At 35.1% G+C, this 24,377-nt stretch overlaps 2 protein-coding genes, 1 long non-coding RNA gene and 1 pseudogene across 5 annotated transcripts; 1 reads left to right on the top strand and 3 right to left on the bottom strand.

Moving 5' to 3' along the window:
* Positions 1-614: 614 nt before the first annotated feature.
* On the bottom strand, positions 615-3,148 carry LOC114711428 (probable acylpyruvase FAHD1, mitochondrial). Its single transcript, XM_028895828.1, has 7 exons — positions 2,928-3,148; positions 2,560-2,725; positions 2,279-2,331; positions 1,616-1,678; positions 1,177-1,227; positions 942-1,059; positions 615-764 (listed from the first exon to the last, which is right to left on the bottom strand). The coding sequence occupies exons 1-7, from the start codon at positions 3,033-3,035 to the stop codon at positions 649-651; spliced, it is 675 nt and encodes a 224-aa protein (XP_028751661.1). The 5' UTR covers positions 3,036-3,148; the 3' UTR covers positions 615-648.
* Positions 3,149-3,759: 611 nt separating this feature from the next.
* On the bottom strand, positions 3,760-10,794 carry LOC114711373 (protein GAMETE EXPRESSED 2-like; annotated as a pseudogene).
* Positions 10,795-12,349: 1,555 nt separating this feature from the next.
* Positions 12,350-17,274, bottom strand: LOC114711451 (lipoamide acyltransferase component of branched-chain alpha-keto acid dehydrogenase complex, mitochondrial-like). Of its 3 annotated transcripts, none has more exons than XM_028895858.1 (8): positions 16,804-17,274; positions 16,110-16,253; positions 15,632-15,757; positions 14,565-14,983; positions 14,135-14,382; positions 13,558-13,646; positions 12,678-12,905; positions 12,350-12,599 (listed from the first exon to the last, which is right to left on the bottom strand). In XM_028895858.1, exons 1-8 carry the CDS (start codon positions 16,987-16,989, stop codon positions 12,486-12,488), a joined length of 1,554 nt encoding a protein of 517 aa, XP_028751691.1. In that variant the 5' UTR covers positions 16,990-17,274; the 3' UTR covers positions 12,350-12,485. The 3 variants fall into 3 exon arrangements, with proteins under 3 accessions (XP_028751691.1, XP_028751692.1, XP_028751693.1); XM_028895859.1 differs by lacking the exon at positions 16,804-17,274 and adding an exon at positions 16,605-16,657; XM_028895860.1 differs by lacking the exon at positions 16,804-17,274 and adding an exon at positions 16,487-16,578.
* A 3,386-nt stretch (positions 17,275-20,660) lies between these two features.
* Positions 20,661-21,669, top strand: LOC114711299 (uncharacterized). The gene is made up of 2 exons (XR_003737135.1): positions 20,661-20,839; positions 21,493-21,669. It is a non-coding gene; the product is annotated as an uncharacterized LOC114711299 (long non-coding RNA).
* Positions 21,670-24,377: the final 2,708 nt, after the last annotated feature.

Genomic DNA, 24,377 nt, shown 5'->3' with positions numbered 1-24,377 from the left:
CCCACTTAGTTAGATAAGGCTTGTTGTTGTTGTGGTGGAAAAGTGATTTTGAAAAATACTTCTTGAGTATCATTCGTGAAACACCTGTATCGAGGGCCAACTTGGATTCCCTGTTCAAGGAGTTGTCATTGCCATTATCATACGAAGTGCTTTATGACAAATAGAGGGCGTTGGCAAAACACCAGAAACAATTAAAAAAAATATATTTTTCCACAAATTGAAACAAAGCTCTTCTTATATATTTACCTCAAACACCGTAAAAAACGCTAATCCAAACACTCACAAATACCTGACAATCTGAGTGTGTATTTATCCTTCTTTTGTGTAAATAACACAGAGAATGATATTTTAATTTTACATTTAAATCTAAAAAGAAGTTTTTCATCAATTTAATCTGTAGACGGTTTGTAGAGAAAGATATGCAAATAAGTTGGACTGGAAACAACAGTGCCACTTCGATTGATTGCACTGATTCAATATCCCCAAACAGAACACAAACTGACAAGTGGCTTATTGCCTTACAAATTCCTAATAATGCAAGAGTTTGTAGGTTGCTTTTCTATTCTTTTTCTTATTCTAAGCACCAGAACTCCTGCTGCGCTAGGCCTACAAAACCACAAGGGGTTAATGAATAATGATGACCCCAGATCAAGGATTACCAGGCCCTTTTCTTTTCTCAACATTGAAGTTTGTGTCCAAAAGGCCTGTAATGCCTGCAGTGATCTTCTGACCTGGCTTCACAGGACCAACACCGGGGGGAGTGCCTGCAAAATGACCAAAACTATGTTAACGAAGCTAAGGTTTCAAAGATTTGGCCAATGGTGCGCCCACAAGGCCATAACAAAGCGACCGATGGCCTCAAGGGTTATAAAACTATTCAAGACACTGTTCTGTTTCATAATCTAATGCATCGCACAAAATTACTATGGCAGATGAAGTACCCGTAAGTATCACATCTCCTTCAAAGAGGGTAAAGATGGAGCTTATGTGGCTAATTAGAAATGGTATCTTAAAAATCATGTCCTTGGTTGAGCCTTTCTGCCGTATTTCATCATCTACCTGCAGCAACCATTTTTCTGCAGTCACTTCGAAGTTGCCAATGCGTCATGTAACCATTGCACAGTAAAAGGATCAGAATTCAGCAATATGAGCGGATAAATTATAAATAGCTCAAACCTTTAACCATAATTCTATATCATGGGGGTCTGGCACTGCAGTCTTGGGCAACTGCATACAACATATGTCAAATCAGAGGGGCAGTGATATGCTTTAAGAATATGGCTTAAATATACAAGTAGATGAGATAAGATAAAAGGTCTATGGGTATTAGAAGCATTTTAGTTTACTTTGATTCCCCTAGAAATTGGCTGTGTATAACTAAATGGAATACTTGCATGCAAGTTATTCTACTTCTTTCACGGAAGCCTCCATTACAAGTGATCTGCTACTCTCAAGTCACGTGCAGGTGTATATTAAACTATAAAGGCCATTTATGGCTGAATCTCGTATTGTCAGATTTGAAGCTGCCTACTCTCAAACTTCTAAAGCGAACTAACTTTTGCTATTTGCCTGCTTTTTGGCATAAAAGAAGCATTAAAAGGATACTATTTCTTACAACAGAACTAATTGGTGTGAAAGTATCCTGCCCTTTAGCCAAACCCCATGGAAGACCTGCAGACTAACAAATTGCCAAAAGAAAAAGAAACCACATAAATAATTAAATAAAAAGAACAACAAACTTTCATATTTCAGTAAATCTTATATGGTGATAAAGATAACAACAGATTTTGCATCTAGCCAAGTGAATATGTATACATTTGGGGTGCAAAAGGGAAAAGAGGATAAGATGGATAGAAAAATTTCCCATTGTCCAATGCAATCTTCTTGGCTTAAATACAAGCTTGGTACAATGATTTCCTCCATCAACCTCACCATGTCACCAATTAGAAAGAAAGTCACGCAAAATCATAGACTAGAAAACTATATTTGTTCGTTGATAAATAATAGGGTAAAATTCATCAATGTTAAGACTGATTTGTAAAGTTGCAGAACTCAAACGAACAATTTATTGCGTGATAAATTCCACAAGATGTCTTAATCAACATTCTTTCATATTGATATTCACTTCAAGCTTCAATGAGATGGGCTTATAACCAATCTCTCTCTCTCTCTCTCTCTCTCATGCTCATACATTGGAAAAAGTAATTGGTATCCACTCAGTTCATTATCTACAACTTTTATTTAAACCCAACAAGAAAGAAAGAAAGAAAAAACTCACCTTTGCTACATCTTGGAGGTCCCTCGCTGTCATATCTAGTGCGAGGGCATAACCTGATACACCAAAATGTAATTTGATTTGTTATATAATAGCAAACAGATAAAGAACAAGCATACATGGCCGTGTAGAATAACACTAACAATCCCATTCCCCTTTTCATCAGGGATGTCTTTGATGACAAAGAACCCGATCACAAGTGATGACCTCAGAATTCTCTCTAAAACACCAACACCGAAGGTTATAAGAATGTAAGTGGCATTTCACGGGCCAAAGAGCATTACCTCCGACATAATCCATAGCAGAAGACTCGGGTACATCACGAGCCTTCTTCCCGATCACCACCGCCAACTCGACCTCATGATGCAGAGAATCCACGTTGTGTGGGACTTCGATTGTTCCTCCATTTTCCAAGTAGGACGACGTTGGTTTCAGAAACAAGACGGGCTCCTGAAAAAACATTAGGACTTAGATTTCTGACAGAGTAGCCCCAGCCATTTAGCTCTAAATGCGAAGAGTCACAACCGAATGATTGAATATCGAGAGAAATTAACAGTCTAAAACATGAAGATCGAAGGTCAAAAGTTGGAGGGACTGCGTCCAGTTCCAGGAATTTACCGAGGAACCAAACGGAAAACGGAGGGCGAGATACCTTGGGAACGGCGTTGCCGAGTTCCTTAGCGTGAGCAGCGTAGTTTCTACCAACAGCGACGATCTTAGTGCCAACTTGCAGCAGCTTCTGGTAAGCTGTCGTTGCCATCGCTCTGAACTGGACCTGCTGTTCTGAAGCTTTTGCCTTCAGGAATTTCAGTTTTGGCTGCGCTGATCGTATCCTGTAGGAGACGACGGGGACGGGGACGGGCACGGGGACGGGGCCGCCGTTATGTATCATTACAAGCGACATGTCGTTTTGAGTTCCTTCACAAAATAGATTAATTAATACTATGGTGATTTTTTTTTCCAGCGATAGTATATTTATTTACTTCTGGTTTGCTTTCAATAAAATATCATAATCATGTCAATATTTATTTTATGCAATAATTTATATTATTCAAAAATCATAAAACAATATAATTCTTCATACGTCTGTATGCACAGAAATGTGCATGAATGTACGTATATACAAAAGAATTTTTTATTGCTCGTCTGGCTACCTGATATAGTTACAAAATCATGTTTTTGTCATGAAATGCTTTTGAAAAGGGGGAAAAAAATTATATCACTAAAAAAACATTGCATAATTAAGCGACAAAACCCAGGTTCAAAGTACTAATACCCATTATATCCAGTATGTTGAAAGAGATGGCGCCCGGATCCAAAGTAACAAATTTTACATATTCAGGGAGTTTCAATAACTTGCGTGTCTCTATGCTTTCATCCTTGACCAAAAATGCAAAAACTAGAAAAAGCAAGAAAGGATTTTGTATGATCCTAGTCCCTCCCTCATAGGAACGAAACAAATGGTTTGCAGTCCAGTTCAGAGTTCAGACAACTGAGGTCTGATCTTTGTCAATGGCGAGCGGAGTAAAACTAGGCACAAGGGCATTCTGTTGGGGTTGGCTTGTTGAAGGAGATGGCCGATTCGCTGCCATACTTGACTCTCCAATTTCAGATGCACGACGCGACCTGCAACTTTAACCTGTCACTTATTGCTGAATCTGTGAAACCAAACATTTTCTCAATCAAACTACTGACCGTTGGCGAACACTGGAGGATCGCCTGCCAAAACCAAGCAGCGAAGGACTTGAACAGCAACCAGTGAAGTGAGTAACATTCTCAGAAATTTCAGCGCTTGACTGCATTTCATTTCCAAGAAAACAAAAACGAAAATGAATGAGTCATGAACATGAAGTAATGCCATTGTATGTAGGAGGAGGATATGTTTGAGCCATTTAAGAACATCCAATGTTTTCTTGAGCAATAGATAATGGTGTTATAACTGTTTTGCAGCATGCATACTTACTGTTTGCTTCTGCGATCCTTGCACAGCAGATACCTCAGGAGGTCTTTCTCCTCTGTTTCTTCTTTCATTTACCAGAAGAACTGCACATTTGCAAGTGAAGTATAGAAGCGACACCCCAAGAGAAAAGATTATAACAAACTCCATGACGATGGCTGATCCCAAGACTGTAACCACATTTACAATATATCAGTAAGTTTTCTCATTCTTATTCATAAATTGTGGTTGCTCTAATGCTTGAGAAAACAAAATATTCTAATCAAGTGAGATCCATGAATTGAAAACTAACTAAACCTGCAAAACATGCATGAGAAATAGCCATGTTTCCAGTTGAGACTGTAATAACTAGTTCAAAGCTCAAAATCAAGTTTGGACAGCAAAGCTAATAAAATGGCATGCCATTATAGCACAGAAAGCTAACAATGGTAAAACGACAGCGCTTTGCTCAACTTCTATGAAGTTGGATGATCCCACCTAACTCAACATATAAAATGCGTTGCTTGTTATTACCCAATGTTTAAAAACAAGGGCAAAAAAGGTGAAATAAAAATAAGAAAAAACGTTACTTACTGTGAGCAAGGAATGGAGTCATGGGTCGTCCTCTCATCAAGTTGACCATAGCCTCAGCATATAAGGGCAATGACATCCCTTCAGAACAATCAGGATAACATCCATAATTTCCCATATCATTTAATTTCAATGTTAAAGCAGCTCCATGCTCTCCTCCCTGTGCAGATATAAACAAAAAAAGGTTTACTGTGGCGTTTTGTTTGGTATTCATTCCAGTATTCGTAGAGGGAAGAGATGATAAAGCAATGATGCTTCTAAAATGTGAAGAATAGAACTTGATCGCATGCTTCCGAGTTCCAAACATTATATGTGTAGGCTATAGGACTAATATTTCAAAGATAGTCCCATGTTCATAATTAAAGCGAAATAGCTTCAAGGATAGGAAGATTGCATACATGATAGAAAAGTTGCTGCATAACTGTGTTGCAGTCGTTGACTGTTCCCTGAAATCTGATTCCATTGGCTCTGACCATGAAATGCTTTGAGATAGTGACATATGTAAGAAGAGGCTGCCATTGGTTACTATCTCCCGTCTTCAGTTCAGTTGTGTTGACCAAATAAGAAGGAAGAGTTGTTATTAATATTCCATCGTTTACTTCCATAGAGAAAGTCACCAGAAATTGAGCCTTTTCCCCTGAAATATCACCCATCATCAGCAGAACGCAAGCCTCCAAATTCACTGTGCAAGCACTGTCAACTCCCAAGAACAAAGTTATTATCTAATCATGTTATATTTTGTACTGATTGACTTCTATTTCGCTTGTCCATAAATGGATTATTCATCTGTTTCATATAACTAAATCTGTTCTGTGCAATCTTAGCTCGTGAAGAAGCTGCAAAATATCAATCCAAGACACATATCTTCCTACCAGGGAAGGTAAGAAGATCAGGATCTCCAATGAAAAAGTCAAAGTTGTCTGAGTCTCTGTCAAAGATGAGGGACTCGTCTTTGTCACCCTTCAATATGATAAAGTAAGGGACTCTAATAAATGGTGGGTCATTGATAGGATCCACAAAAATTGGAACGTCCAAGGCATTCATTCCATACTTGTTCTTGGTAGACACTCGAATGGCATCCTTGCCACAAAAATTCTCATTTCTGAAGGTAAATATTAGAAAAACCAAGAATTAAATATCTTTGTGAAACCAAACACCAAAAGGCATGATCTAACCAATCTATGGCATATAAATTCCTAGAAATCATCTACATATATAAAAACTGGAAGTTACTCCGTTCAACAAACAGGTAACCTTAGGAATGACATTAAACGCAGAAGTCGCCTTTGTGAACAAAAGTTTCAAAAATCAGAAGCAGATAAAATATAAAATTCAAAGAATATCCGAAACTGAATGCAGTTTTTCTTCATTTTAACATATGGCCTGTACATTAAAGATATCATGGGTGCCATGGGAAAATGAAAAAGAAAATGGCAAACAAAATTAACTTTAGACAAACAACTAAAAGGATATACCCCAGATACTGGATTGACTGGAGAGCTAAGTTGATTATTCCACAGAACCTTCCAACACTAAATTGTTGGCTGTTTCGTTTCCTGTATTAATGGTAAGTTCTCTCCACATTGGTTGCCCAAATTGCAAGAGATGCTGTATCATTGTTGGCTTTGGGAAAATATTCACCTGAAATTAATTCAGAAGAGTATCTTCAGAATTTATTAATCTTAATAGCACAGTGAAATTAAAAATTTGAAGTTCATTGTTTGAATATACAAATGATCAAGTTTAAAACACATAATTTGTTACCAAACATCTCAAAATGAGTTAAATAACCAGAAATACCAAATGAGATCTTATATTTAGGACTAAAAGTAGTATCTACTAGAAAATGTAACTATTCCTCCAGTTCAGAACAATGTGGCAAGAACCAACGAGAAGTTCAAGTTTCAATATTATAAGGACAAGGAAAGAAACAGAGAGAACTTGACATGATAGAGGAACCAAAAATCCCGTCCGCATTAAAAGATCCAACACTAATCTTATCATGGGCGCATGTGCGCTTTCAAACTATAAGCAAAAGCCAAAGCATGCTATTTATACTTACTACTGTAAACATTGACATTGAAAGGGCATTGAGGGAAACGCTTGTCATCATAGGAAACACAGATCTCGTAAGTGCCAACATCTTGAGCCATATAATAGCAGCCGTATGAACCATCCTCATAATCCACAACGTCCCAAGTTGAAAATCCAGAACTATTAATTGAATTAATCTCCAGTTTCAACCTTGATTGTTGTGACAGGACTGGGTTTGAAAATGAATCCACAAGCTTTACTACTATTTCATTTTTAGACAGTTTTGGTACCTTTTGAGGAAACATCACAACACCTGAAAATAACATATTTACTTCACCTGCAGCAGACAAAGAACACGTATAGCTTCAAATGATTGATGGTATAAAAAAGGATATACTTTGCCAATACAATTGCAACATAACCAACCTAGATATTATGCATTTAATCTAAGCACTAATACATATCCATCTTCTACATAATTTCTTGCATCCTGGAGAGGCTATATCTCTCTTTACTTTTCCTGGTTGATGAAAAATTAAGGAGGTTTAGCATGGGAGATTGGGAGTAAGTACTAAAATCCTACAAGTTATCATCTTTTTATTCTTTACTCTAATGGAAACTCCTTTCCAATTTTATTCTTCTATTAGGGTTTTATAGAGCTAAAACACAAAAATAACTTGATATTATGCAGTTCGGGAATACCTGCTCGGACTTCTTTTCTGATCGAATGACCTCCATTTAATAAAATATTTCCGCAATATATACAAATCTCGTAAGTGCCACTTTTTGTGGGTGTACAGTCCACTCGAAAAGCACTGGCGACGACAGAGGTCTCACCCTGATTAGACTGAAACCAAGACACAATATCATTAGAGTTTCAATTAACTCTTTACCGAGAATTTTAATTTGTATTTCTTACATTGTTACTCAGCTCTGTTGACGGTGATGGAGCAATTTCAATGTGACTAACACTATCATATTTCACTCTTGTAGTTGCACTGCTTCCTACCACAAAAATGCACACATCAATACATCATTATAAATATTTACATATAGAGTAACATATTGGATGGTTTATAATGGCACATACCAGAGGTGTTTAGCACGGGATATATAGTTGGTGAAATACTGTATGAGTCGTTTACTCTTGAAATCAGAACTTGAAATAATTCTGCTTCAACAGGGGAAGGATATTGATATATGTCATTTAAATACACAGAAAATTCTGTCAATGCTCCTGCCACTGAGTCATTTAAACCAGATCCGTTGACAACACTCTTCACCCCATCACAGTAACCTATTCGGAAAGGAACATGAAGAGAAACTTGCATTCAGAAACAATCTCAGAGTTTAATTTATGTAAGAAGTAGAAGACAGATCCTCTTCGTGTTTTGTTTTCATAAAAGAGAGGGGAAGCTGGATAGAAAAATTCTACTAGAACCTGAACAGTATGGAGAAACATACTGTGATAAGCTAAAGAAACAGAAGTAAGAGACAGAGGACTAAAATGATGGTGGAACAAATAAAACTTATATAAAGAGACTTGGCACGTAGATTTTACCAACATAAACGGTGTAAGCATATGGCATATCAAAAATGCTTTTGTTATGCTTGCTATCATATATTGTTAGAAAGAAATTCCCCGGTTCCGAATTGCTGAAAGAAAACAATTGAATCCCAGCATCAGCTTCTTCAAACAGAAGATCTGATACAGGTATTGATAGATTTGTCTCCCTTTCAACAACTTGTGCATCAAATGCGTACAGTCCTGGAACCAGATTGCCATACTGATCTTGCTGATGTATAAGAATTTCCATCTTGGAAGCCAGTTGCCATGCTTTTGGTTTAAAGTTCCATCTGGCCATGCAGTTGGAGACATCTATAGGTCCTGGTATTGTAGAGAGGGAAAGAATAATGATAATTGAAGAACAGACAATAAAAATGAGGACATCATAAACTATTACTCTACAGCTATATACAGGATTAGTATCCAAAAGATGCCAACTATCAGGAGCTATTTTAGCATCAAACATGTAACAAAGATTCTAACACTACTATGTTCTCTTGTGCAACAAAGATCCCATGTTGATACAGTTTGGTTTACCAAATGCATGACACAAACTAACAATTGGCACAAAAGGAGCACAACCTGGATTCACCTTCAATGGTAATGGAGAACCGTTCAATGTTTGATTTCCTCCTTCTACAAGCAATGAAAAGTTACCAGCTTTTGTCACAATAAACTCAAAAATCATATAGTCAAACTCGTTCCAGCCCATATTGCTGATGTTTAGTGCGCTAGCAAAGGAACCATTTTCATAAAGCACAGACAAATTAAAGTCTGGTAAATAGGAAACTTCTGTTGACCGAGAGATATTGTTCCCAAATGCATCTTTGAGGAGTATCATAATAGTAGCTTTTGCACCAGCTTCAAACTCATTTTTCAGGCCCTTCCATGAAGCAGCACATACTGATGGATACATGTTCCCTTCAATAATATAATAGCATCTAGTGTTAGACACATGAAAGAGTAAAATCCATATTGGTCCACTTCAAAGTTGAAAGTTTGATTTTTGTGCCTATTTTATCCTTCCAAAATATTACTGAGGAACAATGTGCTATGCAGTTGAACTAAAGTCATGCCAAAATAATCTGAGGGAACCAATTCATGCAAGAGTTATCTTGGGAAGACCAAAATCCGGTTTTACTAATTATAAGATCAATATAGAATGGAGAATGCATAAAATCATTCAGTTTCAGATAACAATCTCATGGTTGCTTCAAAATGATTGTGGTTCTTAATCTAGTAACACTCATCACTTATGCATTAATCAACTCACTTAATGGAAGAGAGTTTCATCAATACCTGGATCAACCCGGAAATGCAAGGATGAATCATAAACTTGATAATGGCCCTCGTCGATGAGCACATTAAATACTCCAATCCTGATAGGAGTAAACATAATGCTCCATTATTTGGGTCACCTTCGAAATTTGTCAACACCGTTCAAACTCATTTTTCAGGCCCTTCCATGAAGCAGCACATACTGATGGATACATGTTCCCTTCAATAATATAATAGCATCTAGTGTTAGACACATGAAAGAGTAAAATCCATATTGGTCCACTTCAAAGTTGAAAGTTTGATTTTTGTGCCTATTTTATCCTTCCATAAATATTACTGAGGAACAATGTGCTATGCAGTTGAACTAAAGTCATGCCAAAATAATCTGAGGGAACCAATTCATGCAAGAGTTATCTTGGGAAGACCAAATCCGGTTTTATACTAATTATAAGATCAATATAGAATGGAGAATGCATAAATCATTCAGTTTCAGATAACAATCTCATGGTTGCTTCAAAATGATTGTGTGTTTCTTAATCTAGTAACACTCTCACTTATGCTATTACATCTCCACTCACTTAGGGGAAGAGAGTTTCATCAATACCTGGATCAACCCGGAAATGCAGGATGAATCATAAACTTGATAATTGCCCTCGTCGATGAGCACATTAAATACTCCAATCCTGATAGGAGTAAACATAATCTCCAATTATTTGGGTCCCTTCGAAATGTTGTCAACACCGTAGATACGTAGGAGCTATTCCCTGACTTTCCGTTCACAGTGAGCCTGGGCTTAAAAGCAATTCTGTCATCTTGTCAGCATTTTCAAGTACTATGACCTTGATCGCTGCAGTATCACCGGCCCGAAATGTGTCCTTATCATCCCACCAACTGAAAGCAAATTTAGGCAAAGGGGCTCCATCTGTCACGAATGAGAACAACAAACTGGTAATAGAAAAGAAAAGCCCAAAAAGTGTGCTTAATTTTTGTTCGAACAGATGAAAGAATGCGGGGTTTTTGCTAACCTGAAGATGGAGATTCAGAACGACATATTGCGATTAGAGAGAAAGCAGAGAGTGAAAGAGCAATGTGGCTGAGCGTTAGGACTGCCATTTTTGTGAGGCTTCCAGAGGCTGGTGTTGAGTTATGCCCTATGGAAGTTGCAGTTCGCGAAAGTTTTGAATTGTGGCGGTTGATGGCTGTTTTAACGGTTACCTCGGGAAGCGGTTATTGTCATGCACGCATCAACAAACTTAACCCGCCTGTCAACCATATGTATTAAACTAGACATTCCATTCGATATAATATGTTGTACTACCTCCGGTCGTTAATATAAGACCTTGTTTAATTTTTATTTTGATCTTAAATATAAAGCTCCAATCAACTTTTTCTCTCATATTTATGTATTTTTTTCCTAATATAGTTCTTCTAACAATAATAGTTCTGACTAATATATTTGATTAGCAAGGATATTTTAAAAGAAAAAAAATCTATTGATTACAAATAACTAACTTAACTTCTTTTCTTAATCTCTTCAAATTAGTCAACTAGATCTTATAATTAGGACCGGAAGTAGTATTATATATATAAAAATTGAATTTATCAATATCAAGACATGTAAAATATCTTCGAAATTCAAGGGGAAAAAAGGAAAATATATAAAGTTTTTACTCCTTTTTTTTTTGTTTCACTGTTTTAAGAAACGCTTGATAAAAATCATTTGTATATTTTCTTTTGGAAAAATAGCAAATAAAGACCCCTAATATGTAAAATTGCAATTTGAGACTCTCAATTTGGAAAATAGTAAATAAAGACTCAGTCCCATATTACAAATATAAAATCTTGATGAAATGTCTAAAATGTCCCTCGGCCAAATGACAAGTGAATTATAAGAAATGACAAATTCACTTAATGATAACTTCAATAGACCAAATCATAATTTAATTAAAGGTATGCCAAATGACAAGTTCACTTTAGCGAATGACAATTTCAGTAAACCAAATCACAACTTGGCTAAAGAGCATTTCAGACATTTTACTAAGATTTCATATTTGCAATAAGGAACCGGGTTTTTATCTGCCATTTTCCAAATTGAGAATCCCAAATCATAATTTCACATATTAGGGTGTCTTTATTTGCCATTGTTCCTTTTCTTTTCAAGGTAAATGTAAAATATAAAATTTGTAACAAACTTTATTATTTTATATTATAACTTATGAGCAATGCAATTCATTTTTGGAATTCAATATTCTTTCTTTTAATTCTTTTAAGCACAAAGATTAGCCACAAAAAAGTGAAAGTTATGTTAATCATCATGAGTTTGTTTGATATGATTACAATTAAATCTTAAGAAAAAAATAATAATTACAAACAAGTTTAAGAAGTTGTCATTTGCTATTATAAAACGTATTATTACAAGTTACTTAGATTGTTATTAACACTTTTTAGTAATTATTTTCTTTTCTTAGAACTGTGATTCTCCCTATTTTATATGCCTAACATACCAACGGTTTTTAGCCACATTTACAAACGGAATGATTAAATTTATTCTCTTCAATGGACTAGGAATCTCACAGATCTGTTCAGCGAGCAATTCTCTGAGCCACCACTCGAGTGACAAATAGAACTGAACTGCCCTTTTACTAAGAGGGGGAAAAGGCGAAAGAGAAAGAGAGAAGAGGCCATAATATTTATAAACTAATCAGAACTGCGTAACTGGAAAGTGTCGGCGCTCCTTTATGTCAACAACATCATCTTACTCTTGATCTTAAGACAAACGGCAGAGAAAAATATTCAATAATGTATCATCTTAAGTGCAACAAGAGAAGCTCTGGATTTTCAATTAAGTTTTTCCATTCATTGCAAAATCTGGCAACGGTTGCTCCATCCAGCACTCTATGATCCGCACCAATATTAACCTGAAACCACAGCAATATCTCAGTTTGTATAGTCAGATTTCAAATGCATATGTTTGAGGAAATCAGAGGAGGACTTACAGTCATGAGTGATGAAGGATACACACTCCCGTCATCTGCCAATTGCGGAACTTTCTGAATGCGACCAATTGCAATAATGGATACTTCAGGCAGATTGAGAAGTGGGGAACCAAACTTCCCACCAATTGCTCCAATGTTGCTTAAAGTAATTGTCCCCCCACATATATCCTCAGGATTAAGCTTGTTATCCAACGCCAATTGTTGCAGTCTTGACAGTTCTTTGGTTATCTAAATACACAAATTTAATAAAATAAACAAAAGAGGCAGAACAATGGGATTTATTGGAATGCAAAGATCATCATTACTTCGACATGCTGCAAGCACACAGGGACTCTTTTACTAATGGAACACTCATGACTGCAGCTACAACTGCACACAATTGAAATTTGAAACGCTGATTTTTCAACAGTAAAGAGGTAAATGGTAAACCTAATGAAGCCATGGGCACCAATTGCTCTCGGTGTAATTAGCAGTTTTTATACTAAGAAATGAAGTAAAAAATATACACTTCAACAAAATCAAGTATTGCAAAGCACAAGTAATGCTACTATAGAACAGCAACAGAAGCCAGCCAAAAGACATAGTGTTGGCCGCCTTTGAAATATGTTTTTTCCATTTTCAATTACAGAGTCTAACAAAAAAGCACATTTCCCTCCTCCAATGTGAACCGCCTTTAGCAAAACAAAAATTAACATTAAAGACAGAAATACCGCAAATGTTGTTGAGAAGTGCTCTGTTCAAGTACTTCAGTCATGAATTAACAAGAAAAAAAGAAAGAAAAGAGGCATCAGACTTTCACTTCAATCATGATATGAATTCAAGTGCAAACCACTTTTAGAGTTGCTAACGTACATAAACAACCATAAGAGTGTAAACTAACCTCCAAGATGGAAAGAGACTGAACATTTTTTATGTTTGGTACAACTAAACCATTTGGAGTAGCCATGGCAACTCCAATGTTGTGCGAACCTATAGCAAACAAGTCATTGTGTCAACTTTGGGATGCCGCTGCCTCAAATTAAATTATGAACTTATCAGTTGCTGGAAGACAAACAAGCAAGGTTCATGAATTAACCTAAATTTAACAATATCTAACAAAACATCAGAGGAGAATAGGTTAAGTTGTAAAGTATATTCAAGCAAAAGATCAAGTGTTAATAAAAATTTAATAACTCCAATTTTTCTTCGTTTAATTTTGGTAATTAAACTCTTAACAATTCTCATTTACAAAGAAGAAAGGCACAAGATAAAACTCAGACTAACCCACTGCTATATATAAATCTTAATTAAATTTAAAAGTTAATGCTTCAGATAGATTTCCTTGAATGCATACCTTCCACCTAACAACAATGCATTACATTTGTCTCATATGAACCTAAACAAAATCAAGCTCCAAGTTCAAGGAAAAGCAGAAAAAATATAGTAATAATTTACACACTAGCGTCTATGATACAAACCTTTGAGTATGACCTCCACTGACTCTTCATTAAAGCAACTATTCATCAAGGGATATTTTATCATGGCCATTGAGAGAGATTTAATTAATAAGGGAAGGAAAGTGTGCTTGACATCAGGAGAAGTATTGTTATTCTGAAAAGATGTTTTAAGCTCCACTAGGGCATCACAGGTTATCTCATCTACATAATAGAAATGTGGGACTTTGGAAGCCATAGTCATTGTTTTCACCATTGCCCGTTGGAATCCCCTGCAAAAGAGGACAACAAACAAAGTCAACAGTAAGCTTTTAAGCAAGTTCTTTGGAATTCATCTAAGTTTACCACATTTTTCTTCGACGTAACATAAATGGTGGTGGTAAGAATTAGCTGGTTTAATATATTTGATACATGTGATCAAAAGAAAAATGATTGAAAATCATGAAAATTTTACCTAAGGGGAACAATCCTGTCTTCAAAAGTCCATTCAAATTTAGCTGTTGCATCAGAGTTCTTTCGTGCCACAGGCTGAGACTGATTTCCATAATCAGCATTCAAGGAAGCAGATTGATCTTTTATGATTCCTTTCATGACAGCATACTTAAGAACATCCTCTTTTAAAACCCTACCATCTTTTCCGGTTCCACAAACATCATTTATGTCTATACCATGTTCTTTTGCTAGGCACCGTACAGCTGGTGTTGATAGAACTCCACCTCGTTTACCTTTTTCATTGTCAGGTATTGATAGAACTCCACCTTCATTACCTTTCTCATCATCAGAGTTAGGTGACTTTAGATTCTCTGAATTTCTAGAAATGATTCCTGATGGTGGAGCCTCATTAACTATTAACTTTACAAGAGTTTCCCCAACCTGCAATTTTGCGTAACAAAAGCTTAATTACATCTGAAGTCTCCAAACACAATACACCAACAACAACAACAACAAGAAGCTTTATACAACCAATTGAAAGTTGGCTACATGGATCATATGACCATTGAGCTTTATAAACAGCCTACTCTTTAATAATATCATTCTCCAATCATAATATAAAATGATAAATTTTTTGTTCAGAATTAAAAATTATTTTTTTTTGGTTAAAATTAAATGAAGTTATATCTTCTAAACATTGCTGCCCCTGCAATCTTCACCCAAAGGAAATGCAACGCTTCATAGGCCTCATAGATAATTGCAAAAGTCGATATGACTTGTACATTATTCTCATACGTCATATCCTTGTGTTATAATGTCGAGGAAAAACAGTAAATTAGCCACTAAAAGCGGTACACAAATACAAGTACCCCTCTTAGGGCTCTTGGTTGATCCTGCCCAACGGAAAGAGCAAGCATAAAAGAGAAATGACAAGGAGATTGCATAACAAGGCCTATAGTTTCAAGCAATCTTCTGAGGGTAATATTCTCAAACTGGTGGTTGTTATAATGTTAACATGAATCAATGTCTACGTTTAGAAGCATCATTTTAGCGAATCATATCATCTGCTTTTAAGGTCTGAAGTCCCACCTTGACAATATTACCAGGAACAAAGAGAAGATGAGCAACTTTCCCCTTGTAACGACTTGTAATTTCTATGGTTGCTTTATCGCTTTGAACTTCACAAAGTGGTTGAAATTCTTCAACATGATCCCCCTGCCAAAATGAAAAAAATAAATCTTGAGATAACTTGTTTAAAAAAGTGGCAACCTCGAATGGTGACATGAAGCAAGTCTCTGTTGTTGGCATTCACCCCCAACTCTTCCTCCCCACTCCCCACCCACACATGGGAAGAGGAAGTTTAAAAGTCCAAATTGAAACTGGAGCTCGCAAATTTCAACTTATTGAAGGTTACCTTCCACCTACAAAATACGTTGTGCGTATTGGAAAACGGAAAGGAGTTCTTTTTTTTTTTTTGAAAAAGCATAGAATCGAGGACAGAAGTCATGAGAGAATATGCTCATTTGTACAAAGCAGCGAGGATATAAGGAACCAACCGGTTACTCACCTCTTGAACAAACCACTTGAGAAGCTCACATTCTGCAATACCTTCACCTGTTTGTGCCAGGGGAACGTCAACCATCTCACCCGCAGGAAGAACTGCCACGGCTTCAGTGGAAAAGTAGCATGTCTTCATATACAAAACATTGAACTGCAGAGTGGAGATTTGACAAACAGTGATGCAGTCAAACATTAGTTGCAGCCAATAAAAGTTGGAATTTAGTGACATGATTAAATGAACACAAGCAATTTCAACAAGGACAGCATAACACCAATCGAATAGTGAAATTAGTCCGAACGTTGGTCGGGTGGTAATTGACAAAACTAACGAGTAATTAATCACATCAACTTTATCGGCCAAGAAAAAGAAAGGTTCAACTTTACCACACATCAGTTTTAACTCAGGTCAAAAGAAACTTTAAGCAACTCACAAAGCACAGAATACCCTGACATCGAGATTTTAAATAGTATGACATGAGAAGGATACCAATGGATTAGATACATCGGAAATATTCATGCAGTGATACTTTATGAAAATCAGAAAGCTAAAAAGATAGTATTTTGATTCTTGTAAGATTTCCAACAGCTTTTTAGTGGAAATTGGGAAAGTATGGGGATAACAGTGAGCATTTAAACGACGCCGTATATCAAGGGCGAGGAATCTAGTTGAAGAAACAAGCACATCAATATCAAGAACTCACATTTATGTTATCTAGAGCTCTGGGCCGCGTAAATGACGCTGGAGCGGAGCCAAAAGAAGACCCAGAGAAGAGCTTCCGAAACGGAGTGTTTTGCTTCGGCGGAGATGAGCTAAGGGAGATGTAAGGACAGAAGCATCGCCGGCGGAAGCCCCAAACCGTCCTCTGCCATATCCGGCTGCCCAGCATCCTTCTCCGGCAATACGTACGGTGGTGTCTTGCGGATCAATGAAGAGGAAATCTAATCAAAGGTAAGAATTTCGTTCGTTCTTGATTATCTGTAATGCGTAGAATGGAAATTATTGGTGGAAGAGGACCGAGGAACTGTTGCAAATTGAAGCAATAACTAGATGATCGATTTTAGCAAGAGAGTATGAACTAAACAAGCAACACACCCGTGGATAGATACTAATCCAAACTAGGATGAAGGATCATATGGTCACTTCGCTAGAGAAATCCAAATGCTCGACGTCTAAAGTTTCAGATCAGAGAGAGATGTTAAAAAAATGTTTTCTCAACAATATATCGCCAATGGCAAAAAAAAATCATCAAAATGGCAAATTCCGTGTACCCCGCGAGGCTCTAATCTATCTTTTTTGACCAGACACAAGGCTCTACTCTAAAGTCTGGACCAAACCAACAACCATTTCATCGAGTTACCTTGTAGTGGGATCTTTAAAATTAACTTTTTGTGTTTCAAAATAATCTTTAAATTAGTCTTTTCTTTTCTTTTTATTTTAATTTGAAATATTTTCCTTTTTTATTGTTTTAATTCTGTTTTCCAAACATCAAAATTAATTTTTCATGAATAAAATAAAAGTTTACTTTATCTTAGTTAAGGATAGAAATTCATCTTTTGTTATTATTCTTTTTTTTTTTTTGGCCAACCATCTTAGGTTATTATTTTAGTCCAGCCATAAGCGTTTTTTAAAAAAATAAAATATATGAGCTATATTTTGCACAGAGTGAGAATTTAAATTTCGTTTATTATTCAATTTTTTTTATTCTCTCGGTAGTGTGGTTAGTCGCATATACTCCTCTAATCCTATTGATAAGACAAAAAAAAAAGACATTTTTTGTTCTATTTATACGATATTAAGAGAAATTTTTTATATGGATATATAATTTTACTTCTCATTTATTAGTGTGTTGATTTTGTTTATATAAGATATAATGTATATTAAATAGAGATAAAGTTAATAAATTGTTGAAGTTTAAATGAGAGTTAATAAAATTTACTTTTTGTTTATTTGTATAAAACATACTAAAAGTGACTTATAAATAGAACCAAACCAATATAATTCAAGATTTATCAATAGCTTTGGTGTTTATTAATTTTATATTGTAGATAATAATATTAGTTAGATGAAATATTTTAACAAAACCCATCGCATTAATTTGTTTGTGTTTGGTGAAAGGGGTACCGATAAAATGAGACAACACGTGAGACAGGTGTTAAATTGGGGAAACGCAAATGGCATGCAAAACGATGAAGCCATTTAGACCACGCTACTGTGCATGCTTGTTTCGCGTTCTCACGCAAGGTTTTTTTTTTTTTTCCTGGCCAACAACCTCACGTAATTGATACTACCTTCAATCCGGAACTAATTAATTAATTTAAGTATATTAAAAAATAATTAAATTAGTTAATTATAATAAATAGGTGTTGTCTTTTCTAAAATACTTTCACTAATCAAGTATATTAATTAGAACTACTATTACTATAAAGACTATGTTCAGAAAAAATAAATAAAGATGAGAGATAAAGTAAATTAGGATTTACTAAGGGGGTCAGGTCTAACATAAAGGACTAGTCCCTTACAACATAATGAACTAAAGTTTGAATCCCTGCAGGGAGAGGTACTCATATTTAGTACCTGATAGTACCTCGAATAGGATTGCCTCCAATAAGAAGATACATATACTTTAACCAAAAAAAAGTAAATTGGGATTTTCTATTTAAGATTAAAATAAAAATTAAATGAGTTCTTATATTAGAAATCAGATATAGTAATATCTATTTATGCTGATTCAAACATTTTTCATTAAAAAGAAAGAGCCTATAATATTATATTGGCAGTGGTTTAATAACACGCTTGGTTCGCGAATGTACCGGATCCTAGCAGTTATAAAAATAAGAGAGAATTACAATCAAATCTCACAAAAAAATAATTATTAAAAAATTTTAATAATAATTTTAACAGTTTATAATGACAAATTTTATTATAAAAATAACCACTTTTAGTACTTATTTTTTAATTATTTTCTTTGTTTGTCCAGAACTCATTGTAATTCTCCCTGAAAACAATGGATGTGGGGCCAGGCCGAGAACAAGAATCACGACTGCTTGTCTGTCAATCAGTCATCACTCTTATCTCCTATCAATGGCTTCGTCACGTACACAAGATTTTTTTTTTAAAAAATTTTTTGTTATTGTTATTATTATTATTGAACAAGATCTTTTTTTTTTTAGCAAAAATATTATTGAACAAGATCTTTTTTTTGATCAGATTATTGAACAAGATCTAAACTTTGAGTTTTGGGAATTAAAAATCTGTGTCAAGGAAAGCCAATAGAGCCTACAGCATTTTTGTTTCAAGAAAGGCCACCACAATCGGGCACCAAAGAGATAGGGTGTGGGTGTAGCAATAAACAAGTATTAGTATCTTAAAAAAATAAAATAAGAAAGGATGTTACTAATGAAGTTCGTGATAATTAATTTGGAAGGCAAAAATACAAAGTGATATAAGAATTCTTTAACTTTGATTTTGGTCATGAATACAAAATCCTAATCTGCTTTATTTCTCATATTTATTCATTTTTTCAAGATAATTTTTGTAATAGTAATAGTTCTAACTAATACACTTGATTAGTAAAGATATTTTTAAAAAAAATATCTATTGATTACAAATAACTAACATAACTGATTTTCTCAATTTATTTAAGTTAGTCAACTAGCTCTTATATTAAGTACCAAAGGTAGTATATTGATACTACAATTTACAATTTTGAAATCTTAATTTGGAGTTTTTTTTTGGGAAAAAAATCTAATTGATAAGACTAGGGCAAAAAAAATCAAAATAAGACAAGATATAACTATGATTATATCAATATTCTATACATAATATGAAACTTACCAGAAGTCGCAAGCTATCCAATTGCCTCGCACGCAAAAAATGCGGTCTAGCCGACTTGGACAACGATGATGATAATATGATGCATTTTGGGCTTTGAGCATGTGGGCCTTGAATTAAAGACCCAATTGTTTTTCTTTTCTGTTTGGAACGATCCAAGTTAGATTTTTCATCCATATACAGCCTTCGAGCTTGTCTTCGTTATTGTGCCTAGAGGTGGAAATAGGCCAGGTGACCTGTCAGAGGCCTCTGACCTGACCTGTTTTGGGCCTAATCAGGCTAGGCCTGTTAATATATAGACACAGGCTTAGGCCTCTTTCATAGCCTATTTCACTTAATAGGCCAGGCTCAGGCCTTATAAAAAGGCTATAAAGCCTGTCAGGCGACCTGAGCCTGTTATGCCTTTGTAATATTTTGTATTTATGTTCAGGTTTGTTATGCCTTTGTAATATTTTGTATTTATGTTCAGGTTTGTCAAAAAGACGCCTTGAACCCGTGACCTGGAGGTGAGATGGTGATCACCTTGCCGCTGCCTCGCCGCGTGTTTTTGTGAAGTGTCGTGCAAGATTTACTATTTTAAACCCAAAGTTCGCCAAAAAAAAAAGTAAAAAACTCAATACATTTACTTTGCCCTAGTCCGTTAGGTTTTCCTTATCTATCTTTTAACTCCTTAGCTCATTCTAGCCGCCACTCGAGCAGTCGAGCTCTCCATTCTCCAAGTCTCACCAGTGTCGTTCACAATCTCCAGTTCCAACTCACACGGTCAGACCTCACAAGCCACAGCATTGCCGTCGTTCACTCTCCAGCTCCGAGCTCCCGCGGTCGGCCATTCGCACACTATCCCAATTTCTAGACCTAATCTCTCCTCCTCTTCACTCCTCATTTAGCTCGTACGTCGTCAATGGGTAAGCTTTTTGTTACAAACTAAACTTTGATAACTAGAACACTACTTTCTCTCGTCCATCGTATTCCAATAAATAAAAGCGATCGACTGGTGACATGATTTCATTATTCATGGCAGAAATTTGAAATCTGAATGTGATTATATATATTCATGGAAGAAATCGTTGAAATTAGAAGTCACCGCCATGAACACACACACAAGGTCCCATGTGTATATTCCCCCACATATATATATATATAGTCGTGGGAGAAATCTGAAGTCACCGCCATGAATATATGTATAATATATATGGAGAGTAACAGATTTTATCAAAATTTTAATCATACAGTGCTGTGCTTATGTTTTATAATTTTTCATTGTTCTTCTTCTTGTTTTTTTAGGCGTGCCTTGTTTATAGATTCTACAGTAGCTTGTATTGTGCCACTGGATCAAGATTTTATCAGAATTTTTCTACAGAAAATTAGGAATTTTAGTGTTGTTGGTATTTTGTTAACTTTTGATTTATCAGGTTTCTTACTCATTTTCCTAGAGGGTGGAAGCATGTTTTTAGTCATTCAACTGATATATGCTAAATTGCTAATATGTGCTTTATGATTCATTGCTAGTTTATGATTCATTGTCAATATATTATACATTTCATTTCTTCTTTTCAAGGTGTTCAAACAAGAAGCAACTACGCTGGTCAGGGGAAAAAAAACAAGAAGAAACTGGACGGACGGCTATACTTTTATTTGGTCAAGATTATTGTAATTGTGATGAACCTTGGTCCCTTGTTTCATTTGGTATTATATTGTTGATTAATTAGATTATATTAGATTTTGTGTTGTATTTTAGATAATTTTGAATTTATTTATGTGTATATGGCCTATTTTTAGCTTGTTAATAGTTTTTGAAAAAAAAAAAAGCTTTTTAACAGGCTTCAGGCCAGGCCAGGTCTTTATACAGGTCAAGCTTAAACTGAAAAAAAAGCCTTTAACAGGCCACAGGCCAGGCTCAAGCTGGTTTGTTACAAGACAGGCCTAGCCTATTAAAAGGAAAGCCTGGCCTGGCCTGGCCTGACTTGTTCCCACCTCTAATTGTGCCGATAGTCCCAGCTGGCCAACGAATTGAATGTACAACGTTGTGGCCAACCAAGAGAACGTGAGAAAACAGTGATCCCAAGTAAGCACCTTTGACAAATTAAAAAGCCGTTGATTCTGTCTTGATCCATGGAAACTGAGAATTTTGTTGCCGTCAATCTTGAACCATTTTGCCCCTTGAAATCACATCATCTACCTACATATATTACTCCCACTGATTCTAAATATAAGAGTTAGAAGACTAATTAGTTTTTAATAGTTTGCGATAAATGTCACTTCCTTAATGAAAAGTGCAAACTTTCTTAATATATATACACAATCAATAGGACGCGTCTAGGAAAAGAATTTATAAATTTATAACACAAAGTGAATTAAAATCTTATATTTAGCATTAAACAAAAATCATTAATTATTAACATGCGTGCTTGCATGTTAACATACACACCTTTCCTTTTCAAAATCATTACTCCAAATTCTGCAATATCGACATCTCTTCAAAATATGATGTGAATTGAAAATCAAAATGATACGATGACGGTGCTTTAATTTCAGTAATAATAATAATAATCTTTTGACTGAACAAATGGTTCTATATATGGTTAGCCACCTCGTGAGAAGAGGATGAAAGGCCCTCGATCATTATTGTGGATAATCTTTTGATTTCACAGCGTATTCCCTTCACTTGTGATTTCACATCTCGTAATTAATTAGGACCATACATTCGTAAGGCATATATTCACAGCTAGCCAGTCCTCATTACATGAAAGAATTTTGACTAATCCCAAATTAAACCAATTACGACGGTGAGTTAACAAGTGCTATATATATTATATATATATACTACTTCCGGTCCTAATTTTAAAAACTTATTTGTAAACTGCAAATAAAATCTTATAAATAAGACCAGAAGAGGTAGTGTGTGTATATAAAATAGTTGTGTGTGTTTGTGTGTGTCACAGTCATATGGACCCTGATACCCTATTGATGTTGCTGAACCTAACACCCACTGTTTCTCTTCATGCATCAACAGTGTTTGCCAATTTCAATACTCATCTTTTGGCTTCGGAAGCCATCAAACATTAATTAATTGTTTATATTTCATCTTGTTCTTAATATAAAAACTAGTTGACTAGTTTAAGTAGATTAAGAAGATTTATTAAGTTAGTTATTTGTAATAAATATGTAATATCATCTTTAAAATAACATTACTAATTATATATATTAACTATAACATGAAACCTTTAATATGTGTAATTATTATAGGGACTACTTTAAAAAATAAATAAATATGAGAGACAAAATAGATTAAGATTTTATATTTAAAACTAAATTAAAAGTTAAAATAGCTTTTATATTAAAAACCGTAGATATTATATATATGATTATGTATTTATATATGTGCTCTATATACCATACTAGAATGGTTAATTCAATGAATATGACTCATTTTTCAAAATAGCTAGCTAGCTAGAGGACGCTAATTTACACAAAGCAAGCAACGTTCAAACCAACGAGTTGACCACAAACCAGGAAGCATTTGAATATAAATATAGTATCACAACAATATGGTGGTAGCTAGCCAATTTTCTGTGTTTGTGTTTGATGATGATGATGGAATATAGCACTTTTCACCCACTGAATTGTTTGACCAAAAGAAATTCCCCCTTTTTTAATCAAAAAGATGCAACAATAGCATTTTGGTATCATAAACAATAACTAAAAAAAAAGTGGTAATATTTTTAGACTTATAGCTTTGGTCTTTTTAACTGTAGCCAATTCTGATTCCTGCTACTAAAGCCTGAAGATTTAATTAGTCAAAACACCCAAGGAGTACTAGCCAACCTTAACAACCTATCATACAAAGATATGATGTTTTAAACGTTGTGTGAACTTTGAAGCAATTTAAATACTTCACACATATCAAACTAAGAAACACCAATATGCCTGATTTATATTAAAAACATATTATCAATATAATGTCGGGTACTGTTTAAACACTAAATGTGTTAAGTGTGTGAATTTATATAATATTGTTGAAGCATCTTAATCTTGAAGTCATTGGATTGAAAATTTGAAACTCAACAGCAAATGAGGTGATGGAAGAACTGTTACAACCTGTTGTTACTCATAGAGGGGAGAAGGAAGTAAAGCTGTCGGTTGTTGGAATTTTTGCATACAAAGCGTAAGAATTAGGGACACAAACAGTGGACAACGTTACTGTGTACAAAACATATACATTGAAAACTAGAACTATGAGGTAGATGTGACGCTTGTTGGATGTTTGTATATATATTTTATGATCAATCCTAATTGGTTCTTTAGCCACAACCACCAGTGCATGATTAATGGATGAGAGATATGAAATGGGGCTTTCGAAACGGGAGATATGGAAATCTCATGTCAATAATTGTGAATCAGATTCGTGCAAAGATTAAAAGTAGCGAATTGTCGACAAGATAA

This window comes from Neltuma alba, unplaced genomic scaffold, assembly GCF_004799145.2.
Source record: "Neltuma alba isolate B1F8T4 unplaced genomic scaffold, ASM479914v2 tig00011289_pilon, whole genome shotgun sequence".
Classification (NCBI taxonomy): Eukaryota; Viridiplantae; Streptophyta; class Magnoliopsida; order Fabales; family Fabaceae; genus Neltuma; species Neltuma alba.
Note: the sequence above shows the minus strand (reverse complement) of the source record. Positions and strands in the feature narration are given on the sequence as shown.

Excerpts from the sequence above, each read along its gene's own strand:
- LOC114711428 (XM_028895828.1), bottom strand. The coding sequence starts at position 3,035 with ATGGCAACGACAGCTTACCAGAAGCTGCTGCAAGTTGGCACTAAGATC. Across the intron at positions 2,332-2,559 it reads TGCTATGGATTATGTCGGAG|GTTATGCCCTCGCACTAGAT; the intron begins GTAATGCTCTTT and ends TTGGTGTATCAG. Across the intron at positions 1,228-1,615 it reads TCACACCAATTAGTTCTGTT|TTGCCCAAGACTGCAGTGCC; the intron begins GTAAGAAATAGT and ends TGTTGTATGCAG.
- LOC114711451 (XM_028895858.1), bottom strand. The coding sequence starts at position 16,989 with ATGCTGGGCAGCCGGATATGGCAGAGGACGGTTTGGGGCTTCCGCCGG. Across the intron at positions 13,647-14,134 it reads AGTGGAGGTCATACTCAAAG|GTTCGCACAACATTGGAGTT; the intron begins GTTTGTATCATA and ends TGTTTGCTATAG. Across the intron at positions 12,600-12,677 it reads ATCCTTCATCACTCATGACT|GTTAATATTGGTGCGGATCA; the intron begins GTAAGTCCTCCT and ends CTGTGGTTTCAG.